This window comes from Phacochoerus africanus, chromosome 13 (genome assembly GCF_016906955.1).
Source record: "Phacochoerus africanus isolate WHEZ1 chromosome 13, ROS_Pafr_v1, whole genome shotgun sequence".
Lineage (NCBI taxonomy): Eukaryota > Metazoa > Chordata > Mammalia > Artiodactyla > Suidae > Phacochoerus > Phacochoerus africanus.
This window is the reverse complement of record NC_062556.1, coordinates 11416192-11441604: the sequence shown is the minus strand read 5'-3', so window position 1 is coordinate 11441604 and position 25413 is coordinate 11416192. Positions and strand designations below refer to the sequence as shown.

The 25413-nt window shown below is 36.3% G+C and overlaps 1 protein-coding gene across 8 annotated transcripts in view; it reads right to left on the bottom strand.

Moving 5' to 3' along the window:
• NBEA (neurobeachin) overlaps positions 1-25413 on the bottom strand; it is a 636767-nt gene that overhangs the window by 296910 nt on the left and 314444 nt on the right. For all 8 annotated transcript variants that reach the window (XM_047756277.1, XM_047756280.1, XM_047756278.1 and 5 more), the window contains 2 exons: positions 7876-7984; positions 4089-4255 (listed from right to left, as the gene is read on the bottom strand). In XM_047756277.1, the coding sequence (XP_047612233.1) occupies positions 4089-4255; positions 7876-7984 (276 nt within the window). The remainder of the gene's footprint in view (positions 1-4088; positions 4256-7875; positions 7985-25413) is intronic.

Genomic DNA, 25413 nt, shown 5'->3' with positions numbered 1-25413 from the left:
TATTAATTTATTCAACATTTATTTAGTACCTGTGGTGCATCAAGCATTATTCTGGGTGCTAGGGACTACTGTGGACACAAGAGATAAAAATCCCTCCCATTATGGGGCTTGCATTCTAGTGGGAAACAATAAAACTGATAAATATGCAAAATATAACATATGTTAGTAATAAAATTTTGAAAAGGGAAAATTAAAACAGAGAAACATAGCACAACATATTTGGGGGAAAGATTTCTAGAGCAGTTACAGAAGGCTTTTTGGAGAAATACATGTGAATTAAAGTTGGAAGACAGTGGGAGCACTAGCCACACGGCTGTTTTGGGAGAAAGCATTCCAAGGAGAACAGGCATATCTACAAGCCTGAAGAACAGCAAGAAGGTGCAGTGACTGGAACAAAAAGAACCAGGCGAATAGTTGGAGAAGGAGGTCAACGAGTTAACGAGGCCAGATCGTGCACCTTCTCGGCCCCAAGGCTCACTTCACTGCAGCTATATTGGCCTCTGACTATTTTCTGAAAAGGCCAAGCACTTCCTTTGCTTGCTATTCTCTTTGCTTGAAATGTTCGGATAATTCTTTGCTCAAATTGTTCCCCATCAGCGTGGACTTCTCTGACCACTCTAGTAAAAACAGCACATTTCTTTGTCCTTGTAGATTACTCTAAGACTTCGTCTTTCAGCGGCATGTGAAGCCTCTGGGGCAGCACCGTCCAAGGGGGTTGTGTGTAACGACGGAAATGTTCGGTGCCCTCTATCTAACGTGGTAACCACTATCGAGGGGGTTAGTGTAACTGAGGCGCTACATATTACATTAAGTTTTCTATTCATTAAGTTTGAAAGCGAAAATAACCAGTGGTTACCATCTTGCACAGATATGAGTCTGCAGGTTCCTAAGCAGAGGGGCAAAGGGGTCTACACTTTAAGAAGAATCACCTATATTGCTGTGCTGAGAATGGACTTTAGAGGACAAGGGCAGAAGTAGGAAGACTGTTGAAAATAATGCTGCAATAAGTCAAGGAAGAAATGATGGTGCCTTGGATCAGGTGATATCAAAGATAATGGTGAGAGGTGGTCAAATGCTGGATTTTTTTAAAGGCAGAATCAGTTAAGATTTGCTGAAGGGGTCTATATGGAATGTGTGAAGAATAGGTGAGGATAAGAGCAACGCTTATGCCTGGGCAACTGCAAGCCTGGAGTTTGCCTTGTCTGAGAAGGAGATGACTCCAAGAGGAAGTGGTTGGGAGAAAAAACTCAGAAGCTCAATTCTGTTATTGTTAGGTGTGAAGTGACAATTAGATTTCCGAGTGGAAGATGCCAAGTAGAAAGATAGATATACATGTCTGGAGATAAGGGAGAGATCCGGAGAATTTGGGACTTACTGGCATATTGGTAATATTTTTAAGCTGTGAGAGTAGATAAAATTGCCTAGAGAGCAAATAAGCAAAAAGGAGAAGCAGTCCAGCAACCGAGCCTTATTAACGAATCAAATAGTAAGGAAGATTAGAGAGAACGATCTTACCCTTAAAGATTGAGAGTTCAGTGACCCAGCTGGGAAACCATGATAACAGAAAGACTGTTTTTCAGTTAATGGGCACTGAGAATTAATGTGTATAAAAGGATACCTGTTCTTTTGAGGGGTCCCATTGTCAAGTCTTTCTGTTGATCTAATGAGTTAAAGGTTAAGCTGAGCATAGGATGCATTTGATATATTATCACGTGACTATCACCATGGAACCCCCGTCTGTTGGCTGTATTTTAATTACCTATGAAATACTAAAATCAAACCATGTACAGCTTTATATATTTAAGGATCATACCAGCTGAATTATTAGCAATGTAGTGCTATAGCCCTCACCGGAGATACCTGAGTAGATAAACCCAATTCAGATGACACAAAGAGAGAGACAAGTCTATAACTAGGGCAAAACACTCTTGTTACTGTACTGTATGACGGTTAAATTTTGTTTATCAACTTGGCGAGACTGTGGCGCTCAGCTGCTTGATCAAACACCAGCCTGAATATTGCTATGAAAGTATTTTGTAGATGCGATTAACATCTACAATCAGTTGACTTTATATAAAGGGTATTATTTGGGAGTTCCCGTCATGGCTCAGTGGTTAACGAATCCGACTAGGAACCATGAGGTTGCGGGTTCGGTCCCTGCCCTTGCTCAGTGGGTTAACGATCCGGCATTGCCGTGAGCTGTGGTGTAGGTTGCAGACACAGCTCGGATCCCGAGTTGCTGTGGCTCTGGCGTAGGCCAGTGGCTCCAGCTCCGATTCGACCCCTAGCCTGGGAACCTCCATATGCCGTGGAAGCGGCCCAAGAAATAACAAATAGACCAAAAAAAAAAAAAAAGAATAAAGGGTATTATTTGCAATAATGTGGGTGGGCCTCATCCAGTCAGTCTTAAGAAAAAGACAGTCTTTCTGGAGAAGGAATCTCACTCCAAGACTAACAGAAATTCTGCCTGAGCTTGCAGCCTGCAAACCTACCCTAAAGATTTCAGACTTGCAGCCCCAAAGGCATGTGAACCAACTCTTTAAAATAAAATAAATCTATATCTATATATCCATATCTATATTTATGTCTCACATATAGCCTATTGGTTCTTTTCTGTGTTTTTCTGGAGAACTCTGATTGACACACCCTGTTTCTATTTGTACAAGCTGTGTGATACTATGTAAATTTCACTTAACCTCTGAAATCTTCAATTTCTTCATCATAATATGAACACATTTCAGTATCAACCTTAAAAGAGATGTTCTGAAGGTTAAACAAAATAATTCATGTAATGTTCTTAGTAATTTGCTTGGCATACAAGAAATATTCAATAAATGTTAGATGTTGTGGTTTGACATTAATATAAGAAACATACTGAATGCTGACTATTTTTAAAGACATTACGTTATGATTTTATTTAAAGTAATAGAATTTTCTTAAATCTATCTTTAGTTTGAAACCCCAGGACAATTGCTCAAATACTATGCTGGCCATATTTTATTTTACTTATTTTTTTATTTAAATTTTTCTTATTAAAGTACAGTTGATTTACAATGCTGTGCGAATTTCTGCTATATAGCAAAGCGTCCCGGTCTAAGAGAATCATTTCTATCAGAATTTTTCTTAGTGTCCTATCTACATTTAACCAACCCCTAAACTGTTCCAGACAGAAACTTAATAAAAACATTTAATGAGATAAAATAAAATGAAGATATATAAATGAAGAACATTAGCAATCTAAATATACTGACCTGCTTTACTAAGAGTTTTCTAGAAAATTTCATTGTGCAGAGGTAAAAAATAAAATAATTTTATGCTCACAAAACTTTAGTTTTCTACTTCAGTGTTAATTTGACTGATATTTGCTAAATGCTTACTAGGTGCAAAGAATGAGCTTGGAGCGGAAAAACAATGCTATATATAACTGCAATATACAAGAAAGACTGGATAATGTGTTTAATAGTTTTAATAAAAAATTGAATTGTTAAAAAGAAACTTTAGTTTTCTAGAAAATTTCATCATGCAGAGGTAAAAAATAAAACAAAATAATTTTACACCCACAAAACTTTGTAATGCAAATACAATGAATTTTGGTTTTATTTGTATTAAATATCATAAATATCCTAATTTGAAAGGAAAACCTTTCCTAAGAAAGACCGAATAGAGAAATATAGAAGGAAAATTTTAAAAGAATGTATTGCTTCTCCATTGTGAATGCTTATATTATTATTACTTGTATATAAGAAAAATTAGAGCAATATAAATTTAATAAGTAGAAGAGTTGAATCTGAAAGGGTAAAAACAAGCCACTTACAACTAACGCCCATGTTACATATGAGACATAGCAGTCTAAAAGCCTTGCCTAAATAAATTTTATGTTATGTTACTTATTATTATAAATTAGAAATAACTTCCATTAGATGACTTTTAAAAGCTTAGGTTTTCTTCTAAACCATTCTAAAGAGGTATTACTAAAGATTTCAGGAAAAAGTTGACCATTTTCTAAGTAATTTTAAAGTTTATGGTTATTTTTTACTTCTACTATAGTTAACCTATGAGTTACTGTTTTCATCTTTTTTCTAACTCACCTGTGAGACACTGCTCCCCAAGCACCATGCTTATTTGTAAGGATGTTGAGGATCTTCTGTTTCAGCTGATTTGCGGTCACGTGGTCCCGATGTTTTGCAGCGCTGATGAGGTGGTCACACATCTTTTCCTCTTCTCTTCTATCAGCGGCATACTGGGCACACTGGGACTACAGAGAAATACACACAATGCATAACAATAAAACCTCTATTGTGTATAAGAAAGAAATGATATCCAACCTTAAGTTAAAAGGTAATAATTACCAATGAAATTTTAAAATCTTAGCTAATGTAATCTTTTTGAAAGTTATTTTTATTTATTTACTTTTTTGCTTTTTAGGGCCACACCTGCGGCATACGGAAGTTCCCAAGTTAGGGGTCGAAGTGAAGCTGCAGCTGCCCACCTACTCCACAGGCACAGCAATACCAGATCCCAGCTGCACCTGCTACCTACACCACAGGTCACAGCAACGCTGATTCCTTAACCCACTAAGTGAGGCCAGGGATCAAACCTGTGTCCTCCTGGATACCTAGTCAGGTAACCTGCCAAGCCACAATGGGAAATCCCTGAAAGTTCATTCTAAAAATGTATATAGTCACCTTTTAAACTGGTAAAAGTGTGTTCTTTTTACGTATTTATACATAAAGTATATATGGAGTAACTTGAATGCTAAGTGTTATTACTATGGAATTAATGACTTTGAAGGTTGCTTCCAATTCTGAAGTTCTAATTTTAACATATTCCAAAAATAAGCATTCTAGAAACAAAATATTTTATTAAAAATGTAAATCTATGTATTATTTTTAACCTATATAGTATATATCACACTTAAAATAAAAGTTATGTTCCTGATAACTATATATAGACAAAAAACTCAGCACTTAATTTATGGTGTTCCATTTCAGAAGCAGGAATGTGATACAGAGGACAAAGCAATAGTTTAGGAATTCAGATCTGGGTTTAATTTCACACTATATGCAAATTCTATTTTTTTTCATGGTATTCAGTTTTAGATTTGTAAAATGAAGGGATAAGACAGGTTTTCTTTACAGTGTCTTCCAGTGTCTAGAGTTTCATGTGTTAAAGTTTCTCCTGATAATGACTATCTTAATCTTACCTTCCCTAATGATCAGTTGTCATGGCAGTTATCTGTAAGCAAGCTCATTGGTATTAGCAACATAGATAATCAATCTAATTGTTTTTCTGAAAGGTTCAATACAAACACAAACATGAAGATGAACATTTCTTTAATTCTAAGTTTTTTTTCGCATAATAATTTTTGCATAGGGTAGAGTGACTGCAAATTTTAATGTTGTCATGTATGTAATATGAGTCATATAACTATGAAAAAAAATTTTGTACATCTAAAGAAATACATATGAATTCACATTCATTATTACAAAGTAAAAAATCTTTCATGAGAGGTATCTAAACATATCCCTCCCATCTATCTATTGATACAGACTATGATCACAAGCCATCTCTTCCAGAGAAATAACCTTTTAGTAATCTAAGAAGGATTAATTCATTTTCCAATTTATCTTTTTGTACAGGGAATCACCAATTAGTACAATGATCTGCCTCCATAATGAGGTTAATATTTCATTAGCTCATTGGAGAGTAAAATTAAATTTTCATTTTTCTTCCTTAACAATTACCATGGTTAACTAAAAAAAACCTTAACTGTGAAGTACCCATCTCAAATTAAATATATTTTCCACTTAATTATAGGCTTACATGAGAGATCTAGAAATTCCTCAAAAAGTCCTAGTATAAAATGTTACTATGATTTTTAAAAAAACTTTAATAATTTAAAAGTGATAAATGTTTGGTCAACTACACACACACACACACACACACACACATCAATGCATTTATTAATATAGCTTTAACCTAAAAAGAACAAATAGAAATATTTGGGTTAACAAACATTGCACATTTACAAAGTGACCATGCTAACACTCTCAGAATTAGGTTGACATTAGTATTTCATGCATGTGTACATAATCTAAAAACGCTGTCTTCACGTCCCCTTCAGAGCCTCTATACCTCCCTTCCTTAGCCACGCAGCCTCAATAGGAGTGATCTCATCCCAAGGGGGTGAAAACTGGTATTAGGGGTGTGTGAAGAAACTTACCCTTTTAATACATAAAGCACAGATGCATACACAGTACACAAAGAGATATGCAGCATATTGTCGGTAAGGTAACGGGCGGATAAGGAGGATAACCGCCTTAAAATTTTAGGGGGACAATAATGAAAAAAGGTTAACATCGCCTTGGTTAAATATATGTTAGAGCTTGTAACTAATGTCTAGCTGCTTGAAAATCTACTTTAAATATTCTTACATGACAAATATTAGTCTGCTTATATCCCCACAAAAATCTTGATTTTCTTAGTAGAAATATGCTCTACTCAAAACTGATTCTGCAGGGAATTCAATTAATATTCCAAATCTTATTTACTAACAGAAGTTGAAAGTTAATTGAATTATTCTCATTTTATCTAGAGTTCTCACATATCTTATGCCTAAACATATTATTCAAAGAACAGACGACTCAATCTTTTCTTATCATTCAAATTACAGCATGATACCCAGTGTTAAAATATCCAATGTTTATTTATGGTTGAAGTGATTCAAAATTTCACTTTGACAAACACTTAACTGTTGATATACTTTTATCAAAGTTTAAAACATTTGCTGCTTTTTTCCCCCCAAATAAGGTTGTTGTAATCCCACATGACAAGTGCGTGCTGTCTCATCTGACAAAAGAAGAGGAGGTTATGGGTATGAAAGCAACAGCAGCCATTTCTCTGTCTCATGCTTTTCAGCTAGTAGGTCAGAGATCACCAGACCTAGGACAGCAGCTTGCATGGCTAAGAGAGCTGCTGTACTGAGATAAAAACCTCATCAAAACCAAAACCGTGGGCTCTGGCTGCCTGCCACACCACACTTGTTCGCATGGTGCATCAGGACAATAAATTGGTGGAGTCATTTGTTATTTTCAAGGCCACGGAAGTCCAATCTAAGCCAAACACCAGGTCATTTAAATACTTCTGGAAAACAATTTTATTGAATTAGGGTAGTACAGATAATGTCAAACAATGATTGACATGCTAGAAGTATAAAAATAATATTCTTAATTACAAAAACTATTAGTATGCAATATATAGTACTTCAACACCCTTCAGTTTTTGTATATGAAGTAGAAATAACAGTTAATTTGTTCTTTACTCAAATAATAGTTAATTTGTACTTATGAGGATTTTAAAACTATTATATTTCTACATATACGCATCCAGATCTCTCTCTCTATATATACATATATATGATAGCCTTGCTTCATTTGTCAATAAAATATCAATTATAAAAATGAAATATGAACAAAAATGATTTTTGGCCACTTTAACGAGGGATACATTAATAAATAATAAATTGCTGAATGGCAAAGTGTTTCTTCATACAACTACTGTTATACTCATATCTAACAGTATGCAAATTATGCTTAGAAACACCTAAGATAATTACATTATAAAACTGTATGTGCCTTTAGGAGTAAGTGAAAACAACTTCAGTCTATCACGTGGTTAGGCACAGGGCAGGAGTCTTTTGCAAATGAGGTAAGAAGAAATAAGTGCTCTGTGTGTTTGACATTTTCTAAAGCTTTAAAAACACCTGAAATGTCTTCCGTGAAATTCTCCTCTTAAAAACACCTTATATAAAGTTACCTTTGGTGACAACTGACTTACAACAGAAAAGCAGAATTTATTTCACTCCCAAAACCTTACCTCAAATTCTGCATGTTTATGTACATCCTCAGCTCTTTGTCTGTTCAAAATAAACTCAGCTTCATTTGCAACACGAACGATATGGTCCTTCATAGCATGGCACAGTAATCTAAAAAAAGAAATACCTTTGGAATTATTATTCTTAATAGCTTTGTTTAATTCAATTTTTTTCAATAATCAAATTTCAGTATTGCAAATATTAATTACGCATAAATTTTAGATAAAGCTACCTTATACAATTAATATAGTTTAAATAGAATTCACCGACATTTGAAATAAAGAAATATGCCATGGGGAGTTCCCTTGTGGCACAGAGGGTTAAGGATCCAGCATTATCATAGCAATACCTCTTAAATATAGTATCTTGTGAAGAAATAATGCAGTTAACTCAATAAAGTTATTTAATGCAATAAACACCAAGGATTTTTGACACTTTTAAAATGGTGCAAACAACAGAATTCACCGTTTCAGAAGTCAATTTTCATACAAAGGCTGGATAACCGTATATTAGGAAATCTATAGACTGGATTCTTTATTAATACAATAGGACTAAATGACATTTAAAATTCACTTAAATGCTAAGTTTCTTAATTCTATGGTGCAACTACCTTGAAATAAGTTCTGAGCAGCACTGAACTCACAATAGCTCTCAGTAGAAACCTTTCCAAAATCCATGTCTGGTCTGACATAGATTTTGTTACTCCATGATGAGATTTGGGGTAAATTATGACTGTTACTCTCAGACCAGTGGGAACTTCCTGGCAGTATGACAGAGGCAACACAAAAACCCTGCACAGCAGCAGGGTGGGTGGAGAGATTACTTAGAAACACATAGCAGTACTCTCTTCAATCACATAAGAGGGGCACAGGTACATTCCAAAGGGAATATTGTGTAGTTTTGAGCATGAAATGTTAACAAGAAAAATTACTTGAAGAGTACAGGGAGTTCCCATCGTGGCGCAGTGGTTAACAAATCTGACTAGGAACCATGAGGTTGCGGGTTCGATCCCTGGCCTCGATCAGTGGGTTAAGGATCCGGCAGTGCCGTGAGCTGTGGTGTAGGTCGCAGACGCTGCTCGGATCCCGCGTTGCTGTGGCTCTGGAGTAGGCCGGTGGCTACAGCTCCGATTCGACCCCTACCCTGGGAACCTCCATATGCCGAGGGAGCGGCCCAAGAAATGGCAAAAAGACAAAAAGACAAAAAAAAAAAAGAATACAATGGTTAAGGAAATCTGCTGGAAAGCATAGTTTTTGGAAAAAAGGCTCAAACTACTCTGTGAATAATATTGGAGGGAAACCATCACACAGAGAGGGGGCTGGAAAAATAAAAGTTAAAGAAAGACCATAACTTAAATTCCAAATGTTAACTTGGATGACGCCATTGGTTTATACTTTACAGATAGGCTTCAAAAGAGGAAAGAGCTGTGAGATACTAGAGAATTTCATTCAATGACTGTCTAGTGCATGAAGGCTGAAGAAAGCCACGAAGAAATCTAATATGTGCAAATTAGTGCAAATTGCAAAATTTAAATAGATTAACAGGACGACATCAGGAAGGAAAAGACTCAGGGTCTGGCTGGTTAATAGGTACTATTCTTAGGATTGGCAAAGCCAAGGGCATGGTTTTGGAGGAGGGGGTGGGGGTGGAGAGACTCATGCCTCAAACACCAGAGAAATTATATCAATTATCTGAAAGTCTGTCCTCCTAGCTCCGACTCTTATATATCAACCAATGTTTGATGTTTTATTTCCAGGCATCATCTTATCCTTCTCTCAGTGTTATCCTGGGTGACCTCTTTAGTCACGTGGACACCGTCTACCACAGTACCTCGCAATCCCTTGAGCTGTTTAAGGGGAACAAAAATACCTAAATTGAAGCTTCCTTCAGAATCTTCAACTCTGTCTCACTTTAGGAAATCTCTCTACTGGCCCTAAATCAACTTCACTTCTTAAATCTTTTAAGTCCTAACAATCTACTCTCTGGTCACAAACTCCTACCCTTACTTCTCTCTCCCATTCAGCTGTCCCTCCCTGGCCCCAGGCAAATATAAACTCAACATCCTCCAGTTTCCATTTCTTCCATCCCTCTAGGTTCTCTTAGTCCTTCATCCACTGCTCAGATTTATTTCCTTTCCCACCACTTTCAGATCTCAGATTCCACATTTTAATCATTCTCTTGCCAGCACCATCCCTCAATTCCTGATGTTCCGGATGCAACTGCTCAGGAAATACGCAATCCTAGGCGAAGACGCGGGTCTCCCGTCTCACTCCTACATCTGGACCTCTGAGGAAACTCACAAAACCAAACGTCGTTGAAGACAGGCCCTGGATTTCTTCTTCACAGCCAGTTTGTTTTACTCAGCTTTTGAGAGATCTGCAGAAATGTCTTCACTGTCCTAAACTCATTTACGTAAATGTTTTCTTTATTAAAAAACACTGTATTTATTTAAATATATATTTATTTGATTGGAAATATATTTGGTATAATATACACATCAAAATGTACATGCATGGGAGTTCCCATCGTGGCGCAGTGGTTAATGAATCCGACTAGGAACCATGAGGTTGCGGGTTCGGTCCCTGCCCTTGCTCAGCGGGTTAACGATCCGGCAGTGCCGTGAGCTGTGGTGTAGGTTGCAGACGCGGCTCGGATCCCCCGTTGCTGTGGCTCTGGCGTAGGCCGGTGGCTCCAGCTCTGATTCGACCCCTAGCCTGGGAACCTCCACATGCCGCGGGATTGGCCCAAAGAAATAGCAAAAAGACAAAAAGACAAAAAAAAAATGTACATGCACGTACCCACACTCACACACACATATTTATTAGTCACTCTGTTGCATTGTGTACCATTCTCTTGCATCTTTAACACAGTTTTCCTCACATCTGTCCACATATAGGTGTATGTGTGTATACATATATATATATATATATATATATATATATATATATATCTTGTTTGGATTTGCTTGTTTATCAGTTTTATAAACAAGTTAGCAGGTTTCCATATTCTTTTCAAATTGAGAAAATCCTTTTATTACTGCTTTGCCAAGAATATTTTTTTAAAAAATCATGAATGCTGAATCTTATTTGATGCGTTTGTACCCACTGAGTTGAGTGTAAGGATTTTCACTAAGATACATGACTTTATGACAGATGGTAAACAACTTTTTTTGTTCCTTGGTTAACTCTCCCTCATGTTCCTCCCCCAGACCCTATTTCCACAAATATAGTATATTTTTGCACAGGGCTAGATTGGAATTGGTTAATATTTTGATAGGATTTACATAACTACATTTATATAACTACAGGAGACTGGCCTGTAGCTTATTTCATTTAGCATAATGTCCTCAAGGTTCATTAATGTAGCATGCGTCAGAATCTCCTTTCAGGTTAAATAGTTTATTGTATATATCACAGTAAACTACTATTATATATATAATAACTTATATATGCATCACATTATGTTTATCCTTCATCTGTGTCAGTGGACACTTAGTTTGCTTCGAACTTTTGGCTCTTGCAAATAAATGGGTATATAGATATCTCTTCGAGTCCTTGCATATAACCAGAAATGGAATTTCTGGATCTTATGGTAATTTTATTTTTAATTTTTTGAGGAACTGCTATACTCTTTTCAATAGTGGCTGCACCACATTATAATCCTACCCATTGTACACAAGGCTTCCAGTTTCTCCACATCGTCACAAACAGCTGTTATTTTGCTTTTTTGTTTGTCTGAATTTTTTTTTTTATAGTACCCATCCTAAGGGGTGTAAAGTGGTATTTCATTGTGCAGTTTGTTTTGTTTTGTTTTGTCTTTTGTCTACTTAGGGCCAAACCCACGGCATATGGAGGTTCCCAGGCTAGGGTTTGAATTGGAACTATAGCCGCTGGCCTATACCACAGCCACAGCAACATCAGATCTGAGCCACATCTGCTACCTACACAACAGCTCACGGCAATGCCAGATCCTTAACCCACTGAGTGAGGTCAGGGATCAAACCTGTGTCCTCACGGATGTTAGTCAGACTCATTTCTGCTGAGTCAAGATGGGAATTGTGGTTTTTATTTGCATTTCTATGGTGATTAGTGATGTTGAGCTTTCTTTTTAAATTTAATTTTTTATTACTCAATGAACTTATTACATTTATAGTTGTACAATGACCATCACAATCCAATTTTATAGGATTTCCATCCCACAACCCCAGCGCATCTCCCCATCTCCCATACTCTCTCCTTTGGAAACCATAAGTTTTTCTAAGTCTGTGAGTCAGTATCTGTTCTGCAAAGAAGTTCAGTCTGTCCTTTTTTCAGATTCCACATGTCAGTGAAAGCATTTGATGTTGGTGTCTCATTGTATGGCTGACTTCACTTAGCACGATAATTTCTAGGTCTATACATGTTGCTAAAAATGCCGGTATTTCGTTCGTTTGAATGTCTGGGGAATACTCCATTGTGTATATGTACCACATCTTCTTGATCTACTCCTCTGTCAATGGACATTTAGGTTGTTTCCATGTCTTGGCTATTGAAAATAGTGCTGCAGTGAACATCGGAGTACATGATTTTCTCTGGATAGATGCCCAGGAGTGGGATTGCGGGGTCAAATGGGAGTTCTATGTTTAGTTTTCTGAGGCATCCCCATACTATTTTCTACAGTGGTTGCACCAATTTACAATCCCACCAACAGTGTACTAGGGTTCCTTTTTCTCCACACCCTCTCCAGCACTTATTGTTTGTAGACTTTTGGATGATGGCCATTCTGGCTGGTGTAAGGTGGTACCTCATTGTGGTTTTGACTTGATTTCTCTAATAACGAGTGATGTTGAACATCTTTTCATGTGTGTTTTGGCCATCTGTATGTCTTCTTTGGAGAACTGTCTGTTTAGATCTTCTGCCCATTTTTTGATGGGGTTGTTTGTCTTTTGGTATTGAACTGCAGAAGGTGTTTATAAATTTTGGAGATGAATCCCTTGTCAGTCGATTCATTTGCAAAGATTTTCTCCCATTCTGTGGGTTGTCTTTTCATTTTTAGAGTTTCCTTTGCTGTGCAGAAACTTTTAAGTTTAATTAGGTCCCATTTGTTTATTTTTGTTTTTACTGTCATTACTCTAAGAGGTGGATCTGAGAAGATGTTGCTGTTGTTTATGTTGGAGATTGGCCTATGTTTTCCTCTAAGAGTTTTATAGTGTCTGGTCTTATATCTAGGTCTTTACTCCATTCTGAGTTTATCTTTTTATCTACTTTTTTTTTTCCTTTTTTGGCCATGTGCTAGTCATGTGGAAGTTCCTAGGCCAGGGATCAAAACCTGGGCCACAGCAGTGACAAAGCAGGATTCTTAACCCACTGTGCCACAAGGGAACTCTCTTATCTGCTTATTAAAATTTTATTGTTTTTGTTATCATAAGTTTTCTTGATTTACTGAGTCTTTTAGCATGGCTTATATTTCTAGGCATTTTTTTGTTTGTTTGTTTTTTGTTTTCCATTTCATCTAGGTTACCTAATTTGGTGGCACACAATCATTTATAATCTTCCTTATAATCTATTTTTCCTTTTGAAAGATTGGTAATACTGTTCCCACTTTCATTCCTGACTTATTATTGGGGGGGTCTTCTTTTACATTTCTTATTGAAGAACCAACTTTTCATTTCACTGAGCTTTATTTTTCTATTCTCTATGAAAACTGTCATCTTTATGATTTCCTTCTGCAGATTGCTTTATAATTAGTTTTGTCTTCCTAGTTTCTCAAGGTGGAAGGCTACTGATTTGAAATCTTTCTTCTTTTAAAAAGAACTTTTCAACTATAAAATTTATATATAGTTCCTTTTTATAATTTCGATTTTCATTTATATTCTAAATTTGGTTAAAGATTGTTCTTATGTGTTCCTTTATTTCTTTAGATATGTTTCCTTAACTTATGGAACTTTTATTTTTTCTTTTAAGGGCCACACCTTCTTTTAAGTTCCCAGTCTAGGTGTTGAATAAGAGTTGCAGCTGCCAGCCTACACCTTAGCCACAGCATGCCAGATCCAAACTGCATTTGTGACCTATGCCGGATCCTCAACCCACTGAGTGAGGACAGGGATTGAACCCGCATCCTGGAGGAGACTGTGTTGGACCCGTTGAGCCACGAAGGGAACTCTATGGAACCCATTTTAAGCAGTTAATGTCTTTGTCTAGAAAGTCTACTATCTATACTTCCTCAAGTATAGTTTCTGTTGATTTAATTTTTCTCCTTGTACAGTTCATACTTCGTTTCTCTATATGCTTTGTATTTCTTTTTGTCGAAAATGCAACATTTTTAATACTACAATAGGGCAGCTTTTGATATCTGATTTTTTTCCTCTCCCTAGTATTCACTTTCTGTTGTTGTTTGTTGCCTCTACGCTGAAATGACTTTTCTAAACTAATCTTGCTAAGTCTGTATTCCTTGTCATGTGTGATCACTAAAGTATTTGTTTCATTACCTTAGTGGTATCTATTGATTAGACAGAGATTTCCACAAACGCCTGGATCCAAAAAGAACTCCCAGATTTTCTCAAGGAGCTGTGTGTTTGGACCTGAATATTCAGCCACACAGGTTCCAACTCTATCTTTGCATTTACTTCCTGCTTCCACGGAGTCACAGTGTCAGCAGAAGGTGAGAGTTTAGGCTCTTTTCCGGTCTTTCCAGACCATGAACACAACATTAAGCTTGTACATGGACCTTAGGTTCCAGGAGCATGTCAGAGCTTTTTGAAGTCCTTGTGAATATCTTGCTCTTCATCTGCTCTTCCCGAGCTTTTTGGTTTATCTACTATTTGCCTCAACTGCCATTGATTAACTCAGGCAGTGGTAACCTAAGACATTGACCTATACATGTTTTCAAAAAATGCTCTCAGGAAAGAGCATTTCCAAACTAGGTCAGTTCCAATTTAGGCAATATAAGACAAATCTTTTAAGCCATTCTTCTAAAGAGTCTACCAGACAGAGCAGAACAAATAAGTGATTAAAATTCTGTACAAATGAGGTCCATTTTTCTTCCTCTGGTACAGCACTTGTTACTCATGCTATTTTTTTATGGCTTCCATTGAATTGGGGAGCAAAGGATGGGACTGGAGTAATGAAAATGTCATAAAATTACTCAACCATCATTACTCAAATTTGTTTGTTTTAGGGCTGCACAAATGGCATATGGAAGTTCCCAGACTAGGGGTCAAATTGGGACTGCAACTGCCAGCCTATGCTACAGCCACAGAAACACAGGATCTGAGCCATGTCTGCGACCTACATCACAGCTCCTGGCAATGCTGGATCCCAGACCACTGAGCGAGGCCAGGGATCGAACCTGCATCCTCATGGATACTAGTCGGATTTATTTCCACTGAGTCACAAAGGGAACTCCCACTTCTCATAATTTTTGAAAATATTTTTGTTGCATATACAATTATTGAGAATTATTCTTTTCAATTCATTGAAAGCATTATGTCATTTTCCTCTAGCTTTCTTTGTCACTCTTATTCTGATTTTGCCCTTTAGGTAGATGATCAGTTCTTTCTTCCTGAGTGCTTGTGACTTCTTTATTTTTGGCGCTGACCAGTTTCAGTACCTAGCATGAGCTTCTTTTTATTTATCTGACTTGATATACACCGTGATTCCCTTATCATTATATTCATGTTTTCAATCTTTAAAATTCTTAAAAATTCACAATCATCATCTTTCAAAATGTTTCATCTCACCTACTCTGTATTTTTTGCTCTTTCAATTCTGATGATTTGTAAATTAAACTTTCTTATTCTACCCGTATATCTCTTACCATCACTTCCATTTTTTACTTCTTTCTCTTTCTGCATTCTGGGTAAAACTTTCAAAATATATGGTCCAAGTCACTAATTTCCCTTATCTCTAATGTGATGAATCATTAATACATGGAGTTTTTCCAAATAGTATTTTTAAATTCTCTAATTTTCAATTTTTCAAATCTTTCTGTTCATTTTGATGATCTCTTTTTATTCATTCCATTTTGTGCTATTTTATTTCCTATATTTCACAGTTCTAGTCTTGCCAATCTTGGCAGTCGTAGGGGAATCTAAATTTCCTTGTTGATACTCCAACAAGGAAATAACTTTCATACTCCATAACTTTCATTCTCATATACTTGGTACTTTTTTTTTTTTTTTTTAAGGCATGGACCCATGGCATATGGAGGTTCCCAGACGAAGGGCTGAATCAGAGCTACAGCTGTCAGCCTACACACAACCACAAGAAATGCCAGATTCAAGCCGTGTCTGCGAACTGCACCCAGCTCATATCAACACCACATCCTTAACCCACTGAGCAAGGCTAGGGATTGAACCCACAGCCCATGGATACTAGTTGGGCTTGTTTCCACTGAGTCACAACAGGAACTCTGCACGCTTAGTACTTTTTGATTGTTAACTAAGTTCTGGTTTTAATCACTGGTAGGCTAACAGACCTAACTTAGATAAACATTTGCTTTTACTTCCTTTGATATCAAGGAGAGCCCACTGGAACCATGTCAATCTCTTAAGGATCTTGGCTTAGCATGACAGTTTTAGGTTATGTTCTAAATATTTAATTCCTGGCTAAAGATTGGCCAATCCCAATAGAACTGCTGCTTTAGGTACATGTCCCCAGGGTATTCCTACACCTTGATGAAGGATAGGGGAGAAAGGTGACCCTGGAGAATGCCTCAACCATTTGTAAAATCCATGTTGCCTCAAAGAGTGTACTCTCTGTAGCATGTGAAAAGCTCAGACTACTGAGTGACCCATATGGCTTTACAATCTGTTGAAATGTGACTTAAGATCATTCTACATTAAATTAATCACCAAATCTTGCTAATTTTACCTCCATAATATATTTTAATCTATTTGTTCATTACTTTAAAATTGTTTTAATTCAAGCCTCAACCAGCTCGTATCTGATTACTATAGCCTCCTCATTTTTCTCCCTCCCTCAAATCTCCCATCCTCTGATATATTTTTCACTTTCCCATTAGTGTTATTTACACTTAAATTTCTTCAATGGCTACTTTTAATACAAAAGATAATAATCAAACATTATATATAGATGTCTGTGTACTTTTTTTTTTTTTTTAATCTTTTCTAGGGATGCACCCGTGGAATATGGAGGTTCCCAGGCTAGGGGTCTAATCGGAGCTGTAGCCTCCGGCCTGCACCAGAGTCACAGCAACGCGGGATATGAGCTGTGTCTGTGGCCCACACCAGATCCTTAACCCACTGAGCAAGGCCAGGGGTCGAACCCACAGCCTCATGGTTCCTAGTCAGATTCGTCAACCACTCAGCCACTGCCTCTTTAGCATACTTATTCTGTGTTCTACAATAAACCTTCCTAGTTCTGTTAACAACTCATGCTATTTCAGGATTTCTATATGTGCCATTTTTTCTTCCTGCAACCCTTGCCACTCTCTCCTCCCAATACAGCTAAGAGACCTTCTCCCAATCCCTCAAATGTTCTGGGCATTTTAATATTTATCACATTGGCTTATAGGATTTTTTCTTTTTTTCTTTTAACATCTCTCTGTCTTAGACTGTAAAGCTCGTGAAACAAGGTACGATGCCTATTCATCTCTGTATCCAACATGATTTGCATGGCACTTGTCATGAAATATGGACTCATCAATAATATATGATTATTTGGAAGAATGACAATGAATACAAGAGCAGTTTATGTGGGAAGGAGGGACAAAGAACAAATAGAATGTTAATGATAAGGTAGTTTAACGCTATAAAATTCTGTTATATTTAGCATGCAGAAAAGGAGGTAAATAAAAACACCAGATGACTTGATAATGTCTATTACAGAACATTTTCTTCCTTGCAGTATCTGTACAACACAGGAAGTAAATAAAGTGGTCTTCATTTTCTATTGTAAGCTTATTTTTCAAAGGAAATACAAAAAGAAAACAATTTGTTCAATCCTATTCCTTCTGGTCCTAAAACAGATAGAGCTGTCATGGATACAGGACAGAAGAAAGCAGGAGACAAAACAAAGTATTCCATTTCAAATCAAACAGATATCATCATGGCAAGTTCTGATTTTCTAGAAAGTATCTGATTTTATGAAGTTTGCTATAATTTAAATTGAATGTCATTGACCTGAGGTCCTGAATTTTAAATATAAATAATTTTTGTAATTGATTGAAAGAAAAGAATGTCAGTAGAAAAGGTAATATGAGAGGTCAGACAAATTGGTCTTCCATCACCCAGATGAATAGGGGGACAGAAGGCAGAGCTAGTTTATATTTGAGTTCTGGTTTTTATTAGAGTTATAAACATGGACAAATAATTTCCCATGTCTGAGTTTTAGTTCTCTGATTGGAAGATGGGGGTGCGATGTCTCAGATATCCTATAAACTTGAAGAAATAGTGCATGCTCAAACTATCAGATTAGATTTTTAGGTTCTGATTTATTTAGTCAGGAAGACAGACTCTGATTGGAAGTGAACTGGCCACACAGAGTAGGAGCAGATGTAATATCTCAGTGCCGCTTCCTCTGACCCCAGAATCTTAATAGAAAGGCGCAGAGTTTCTGGTAACACTGCAAGGAAGAGACTGGCTGATCAGAGAAGTTCAATTTCTTCCTGTGCTATAGTTGTTTAATAGTCTATTAAAAAATCTGAGAAAACTTATACTTTTATTTTTTTTAATTTAAAAATTAAAAAAAACCCTCTTTATTTTGGAAAATGTTCTTAAGCCAATTTAGTGCCAACAAGTCTTCTCCTGATGAAGGTGGCAGAATAAATGCCATGCTGTCCCTGAGAACTGTATCTCTGACCCTAACTTTTGCGCATTCCCAAAAAGTCCGTTTTCTTTAAGGACTTTTGAAAACACTTACCTCATAGAGTTGCTATGAGGAGCAAGTTAGAGAATATTTGTAAAGTTCTTGACACACAATAAGCACCCCAAAAAGGTTAGTTCACTTTTTTAAATGTATTGGCTATTTTATATTCTTTAGAAGGAAAAAAAGAGGGCAGATCTTAATATTTAGCTATGACTTCCCTGGGGCTTCAAAGCAATTTTTATGTTCTTAATCTAGATTTGTAAAGTGGCATATTTTGTTACGAACTGTATTACTAATAAATATTTTTTAAATCATGACTCATTTTACTGAATTTTATGACCTATAAAGTACAAAAATTAGAAAACTGGGGCATAATGGTGATCTATGCAGCCAGCTACCCCAAGTCTTTCTGTTGGTAAGGAAGGGGAGATGGAAAAATAGACACTAAGGACTTAAAAATCTCTCTCTATGGATGGTAGGGGAAAAAAATGTATATAGGAATATTGGCTTTCAAACTATGCCTCAGAATAAAATATGGCAAATACACTTTATAATTCTATACATCCATACAAAAAAAAACATTTCAGCAAATAGTAATTATTTGAACAACAGGCAATGTATCCAAGCAATGTTTTCCCCATAATTTACCATTATCTAGTTTTGAAAATGCTGATGGCAACCTATTAAACTGATTTCATGTTCTAGAAATGGTTAAGACAATAGTTTCAAAAATATTGGACAGAGGACTCTCTCCTCTTAGGTTAACCCTGGACCAAATAATCAAGCTTCTGGCTTAAGTTATGGGAGTCCAAGCAAATAGCCCAAAGTTGTAATGTCCAGGAGAAGAAGAGCCAATGCCAACAGGGATACAAAACTCTGAAAAGTGATGGAATAGAGATTTTGAGTTGAGATAAACTGGCTCAAGATCAGAGACATGAATCCAATGATGCCAGGAAGAAATATAATCCAACAATTATAATATATAATCCAGCGACGCCAGGAAGAAATGCGTGCTCTAGGTCAGTCTCTTTGGTTAATTTCCTAAGCTCTTTTGTGTTCCTTCAATGGTATGGTTTCTTTTCCAAAGGAAAAGCATCTCAAAGAGTGTTGCAAATACTATAAATACAAGTTGCAATAAGAGGTTTTCCCTGATTAAAAATATAATTTCTTATTGTTGAATGTGCTAGTATAAATTCTAAGAACGAGATAATAGTGCAACCGAACTACATTTCTTTTGGAAAAGAAGGGAGAAAGCAAGTAACACATGGCTTTTATCTTCACTGTTGTGACTTGTAAGTGGTGCAATACCCTAGGAAGCCTCTGAGCAGGTCATTATCATCACTTTCTCCTACCTCTGTGTGTGTTAGTGTTCTGAATATAATGGGCTAGAGGAAGAGGGAGGAGTGACACATTGAGAACCCAGAAGACTCACTGGTACCCCTAAAGGAACGTGTACCCTAATTTCCTGGGCCTCCTTTTGTCCACAACTTTCAAAACTCAGCTCAAAAGCCACTTAAATAAATATTAATCAAAGCAAAAGCTCATTTCTTGAATCCTTATTTTGTGCCAGGAACATTGACAATTGATTACTTAGCAGGTGAAATGCATTTTAGGTATCATTTCATTTGATTCTTACCTCATCTGATACCTTTTTGGATAAGCACAATTAGCCCCATTATACATATGAAGAAACGAAGGCTTCCCAAAGTCACACAAACAGGCAGTTGTGTTTGACTTGCCTGGGAAACGTAATCAGTTTGATGTGGCTTCTAACGGGGCATTCCAGACATGAGAAAAGGCAAGGGAGTCAGAGTTAGGCCTTCATTTACTCCACGATATTTTATTGAGGGTCTTCTGTATGGTGGTAAGTGACAAGGAAATACTAAGTGTGACATGAGGGTGCCTCGTTCAGTGTGAGGAGGTAAGGAAGGGCACAGAAGCAAAGGCCTTGCCGGTAGTTACAGGACTTGATCAGTAATGAAGCACTGCCGTAGGGCTTTTTATTTTAGAGTCAGGTTTACTGAGATATCGTGTACATATAATAAAATTAACTCGTTTAAAAGGCACAGTTTGATGAGTTTTAACAAATGCATATTTTAGCTTGCTGCTAGCACAGATAAGAATATTTCCAGCACCTGAAAATGTTCCTTTGTGCCTTCCACCTGCCACCTGCAGGAACGAGGAAGCTTTTCTGTCCCTATAATTTTGTCTTCTCCACAACGTGACATAAATGGAATCACACAGTATGTCTTTGCTCTCTGGCTTCTTTAGCTTCAGGTAATAATACTTTTAAGTTCCACGTAGGTTGTGTTTTACCAGTAGCTCATACCTCTTTATTGCTGAGTAGTATTCCATATTAATGATACATAATAACAATAATAATAATAATAATAACTATTTTAACTCTTTAACTGCTGATGGGCATTTGGGTTATTTCCAGTTTTTGGCAATTATGAATAAAGCTGTTATGAACATTCACATATGGGTCTTAATGTGGACCCATTTTTTTCAGTTGTCTAATGAAAATATTTATGCTTGGAGTTATCAGGTCAAATGCCAAGTGCATGCTTAACCTTTTAAGATACGGACAAAGGGGATGTACTGTTTTGCACTCCCACCAGCAATGTACAGGTGTTCCAGTGGCTTTACTTGCTCACCAATGCTTAGTATTGCCAACTTATTGAATCATACCCATTTTATTGATGCATAATGCCATCTCACTGTTGATTTAAAACTGAATTTTCCACAAGAAAAATGATCTTTTCATGTACAGACTGGCCATTTGTATATTTTTGGGTGCAGTGTATGTTCAAATCATTTGCCTAATTTGTATTGGGTAGTTTGTCTCTTTATCATTATTATTATTATTATCATCTTTTGGGGCCACACCCATGGCATATGGGAAGGTTGCAGGCTAAGGTTCGAATCAGAGCTGTAGCCGCCGGCCTACGCCAGAGCCACAGCAACGTGGGATCCAAGCTGCGTCTTCCACCTACACCGCAGCTCAGGGCAACACCGGATCCTTAACCCACTGAGTGAGGCCAGGGATTGAACCTGAGTCCTCATGGATACTAGTTGGGTTCATTAACTGCTGACCCACCATGAGAACTCCCTGTCTTTTTATTATTGAGTTGTAAGGTCTCTCTTCCCTTCTATTGATCTATTTGCCTGTCTTTACAATAATCCTCCATTTCTTTGTATTTATTTATTTATTTATTTGGGTCACATGTGCAGCACATGGAAGTTCCCAAGCTAGGGGTTGAATCAGAGCTACAGCTGCTGGCCACAGCCACAGCAATGCAGGATCCAAGCCATGTCTGCAACCTATACCACAGTTCACAGCAACATCAGATCCCTCACCCACTGAGCTGGGCAAGGTATCAAGTTCACATCCTCTTGGATGGTAGTCAGGTTCGTTACTTCTGACCCACAATGGGACCTCCAACTCTGTTCTTGTTAAACTTGCTTTAGCCATAGTAAATCCTTCGTATTTTCACAGAAATTTAAAAATCAGCTTGTCAATTTCTACCAAAAAAAAAAAAAAAAAGACTGCTGGAATTCTGATTAGGTTTCAGTCTATAGATAAGTTTGGGGAGAAGTAATACCTTAACTATGTTGGGTCTTCTGATTCACATACACAGTATATTTCTCCATTTGCTTATTTATATTTAATTTTTTGCAGAAATATTTTGCAGTTTTAATTGTACAAGTCTTTCACTTATTTTATTAAATACATCTCTAAGTAGTTCATATTTTTGATAACATAATGGTTTTATTTAAATTTCCAATTTTTCACATATATCATAAATATACAATTGGTTTTTAAATACTGACTTCATATTCTGTGACTTTGCTAAATTCATCTATTAGTTCCAATACCTTTTTTCAGGCATCTTAGAATGTCTGTCATAATTTCTACTTTCTTAACTGGCCAAGACACCCCATCCAATGCTGAATACAAGTGCTGACTGAGAATGCCTTTTTTGGTCTTTTTAGGGCCGCACCTGTGGCATATGGAGGTTCCCAGGCAAGGGGTCTCATCACAGCTGCAGCTGCTGGTTGATACCACAGCCACGTCAGACCCACGCCACGTCTGTGACCTACACTGAAGCTCACTTCAATGCCTGATCCTTAACCCACTGAGCAAGACCAGGGATCGAACCCACATCCTCATGGATAACAGTCAGATTTGTTTCTACTGAGCTATGACTGGAACTGCATAAGTGGTGTCTGAGAATGTCTTTGACTTGTTTTTCATTTAGAAGGTAAGCATTTCTTCTTTCAACTTTAAGTAGGGGGTTAGCTATATATATTTTTATAGATACCATCTGTCACATTGAGGGAGTTTAATTTCTAGATTACTGAGTTTTTATCATGAATAGATGTTGAATTTTTCAAATACTTTCCCTACATTGAATAATAAATCTCTATATGTGTTTTCTCATTTTCAGTCTGCTGACATGGTATATTATACCGATGGATTTTTTTTTTTTGATTATTAAATCAACCATGCATTCTTGGGATAAAAACCTCTTGCTCATGACATACTATTTTCCATATATCGCTGAATTTGACTTGACAAATTTTATTAAGGATTATTATTACACTTATGTTTATGGTGGATACTGGTCTGCAATTTCATTTCTTATAGTATCTTTGGTGTTGTGAGGGTGATGAGGGCTCATAAAATGAGAAGCAAAGTGTTACCTACTTTTCTATTTACGAAAGATTTGAGTGTAATTTGTATTATTTCTCCCTTAAATGCTTGGAAAAAATATACATATTTTTTAACATCAATCTGCTCTCAAGTAAGCAAAGTCCATTATTTTTCTTATATTGTTCTAGGAATGAAAAAAATCTAGTCTTTGAAATAATGATCTGTCTGTTTTGAATTCTGATTCTTAAGTATGAGTAATGCTTTTTAAAAATATGTAAAAGATCAATACTTTTTTGATATAGAAATAAATGTTACAAACCCTAACAGCATTAATGATAAAGTAAATTACTGTCCATTACTTAAAAGTCAGGAAAACCCTATTTAAGTAATATAAAGCTTAAAGACAGATTTTAATTTTTAAAATAAAATTATATCCATATTTGTTTTATTAGATAATAAGGAACATAAAGGTATTGTAAATCTTAATTTTCACACGAAAAGCTAGGGTTGTTGTTTTTTTTGATCCTACACAGTGTGCCTATATTTGCTAAGGTCCTATCTCCTAAAAGAAGCTGTTCCCAATCATTACTGTCCACTGAAACAGGCATTTCTTCTAAAGTCACTGCAATTTTCATATCATTTTTTTTTGCACTGAGGTATTAAACTATCTATGACATTTTGGACTGTTTAATTTTTTTCTCCATGTAAATCCTAACTTATCAATTAAAAATTACTTGAAGAGGAAGACCAGACGTAATATGCTATTTGCATCACTCCTAAAACTATTTAGTGAGTATTTAATAGTATTTATTCAGGCTTCTACTGTACATACTATAGTTACATAGATGTCTAGAACTTCAGGAATAACTGTACAAGTATTACCTCACCTTTTGTCATTAGAAAATAACTTTTTCATTAGTTCTTGTCCAGCTTGGACTGTGACTTTTTATAACAGTCATATTACAAGATAAGTATTCTGTTTTCTCGCATGTGGGTCTGTATACAGCAACCGAGGGATATAATTCGTCTGGGTGTTCTCACGTCACCGACATGGGAACTAGTCCGCCTATAATCAATACTTCAGTTCCCTGGGCACCTTTCCTAGAGGAAAACTTCTGACCCCCGCCATGACTGCACTCTTGTCTTGCCTAGCTTGCCCATCCCATTGACTCTTCGCCTTTAGCGTACCCGTGGACTGACCACACACACAATACAACTTCTTGTTAGTGTCAGCTCCACTGTAACTTGTTAGTTCACTTCTCCCCATATCTGTTCTCCAAACAACAGAGGCACAAATGCAAAGGCCAACTCTAGTCTCCTCTGTTGCCAATTGATCTTGGCTGTTTCAAAATGGAATAGAAACTAAATCAAAGTTTTCTAATGAAGACATGGATCATTTGAATCTCGACTGACATTTGCTTACAGTAAGAAAACTAAGAATAACAACAAAAAAATCCTTATGCTTTTATGTCATTGAGAAATAAGAAACAGGTGGAAATACAACACAGAATTATAGAAAAAATAGGGTTATACCAATAAAAGATTATACCAGAAAATAGGGTACATTTCTCTTTCTTTTGTAAAAATATAAACAACTATTAAGTGTTTTATGAACTACTACTTAACCAAAGTTAAAATAATCATGCCTAGAAGAAAGGTATGTTTAAAGTTGTTCTCAGAGAAAAAGTAGTTTCAACACATACACATACGCAGACACATCTTAAGCATAGCTAAAAATGTAATTCAAATAAAATTTACGATGACTAATTTTGAAATATATTTCCTTTTACCTGAAATCTAGCTCTTATTAAATGGGACTTGTTTATTTTAGTTTTATGTAAATAACTTTTTATTTACCACCAATGTCTGCAGTTAAAGCCTGTAACAGCAATACTATCTTAAGATCTATACAATGAATTTTGTAAAAGCACAGATATTTTTTATTTCATGTTTTCAAAATTCAGCGTGTTTAACAATTTACTACATGTAATAAGATGAATAATAAAGTAGTAAGAAAAAGGTATAGATTAGGCACTACATGAAAAATTGTAGAGAGAACTTCTGTTTTCCAGCAGTTT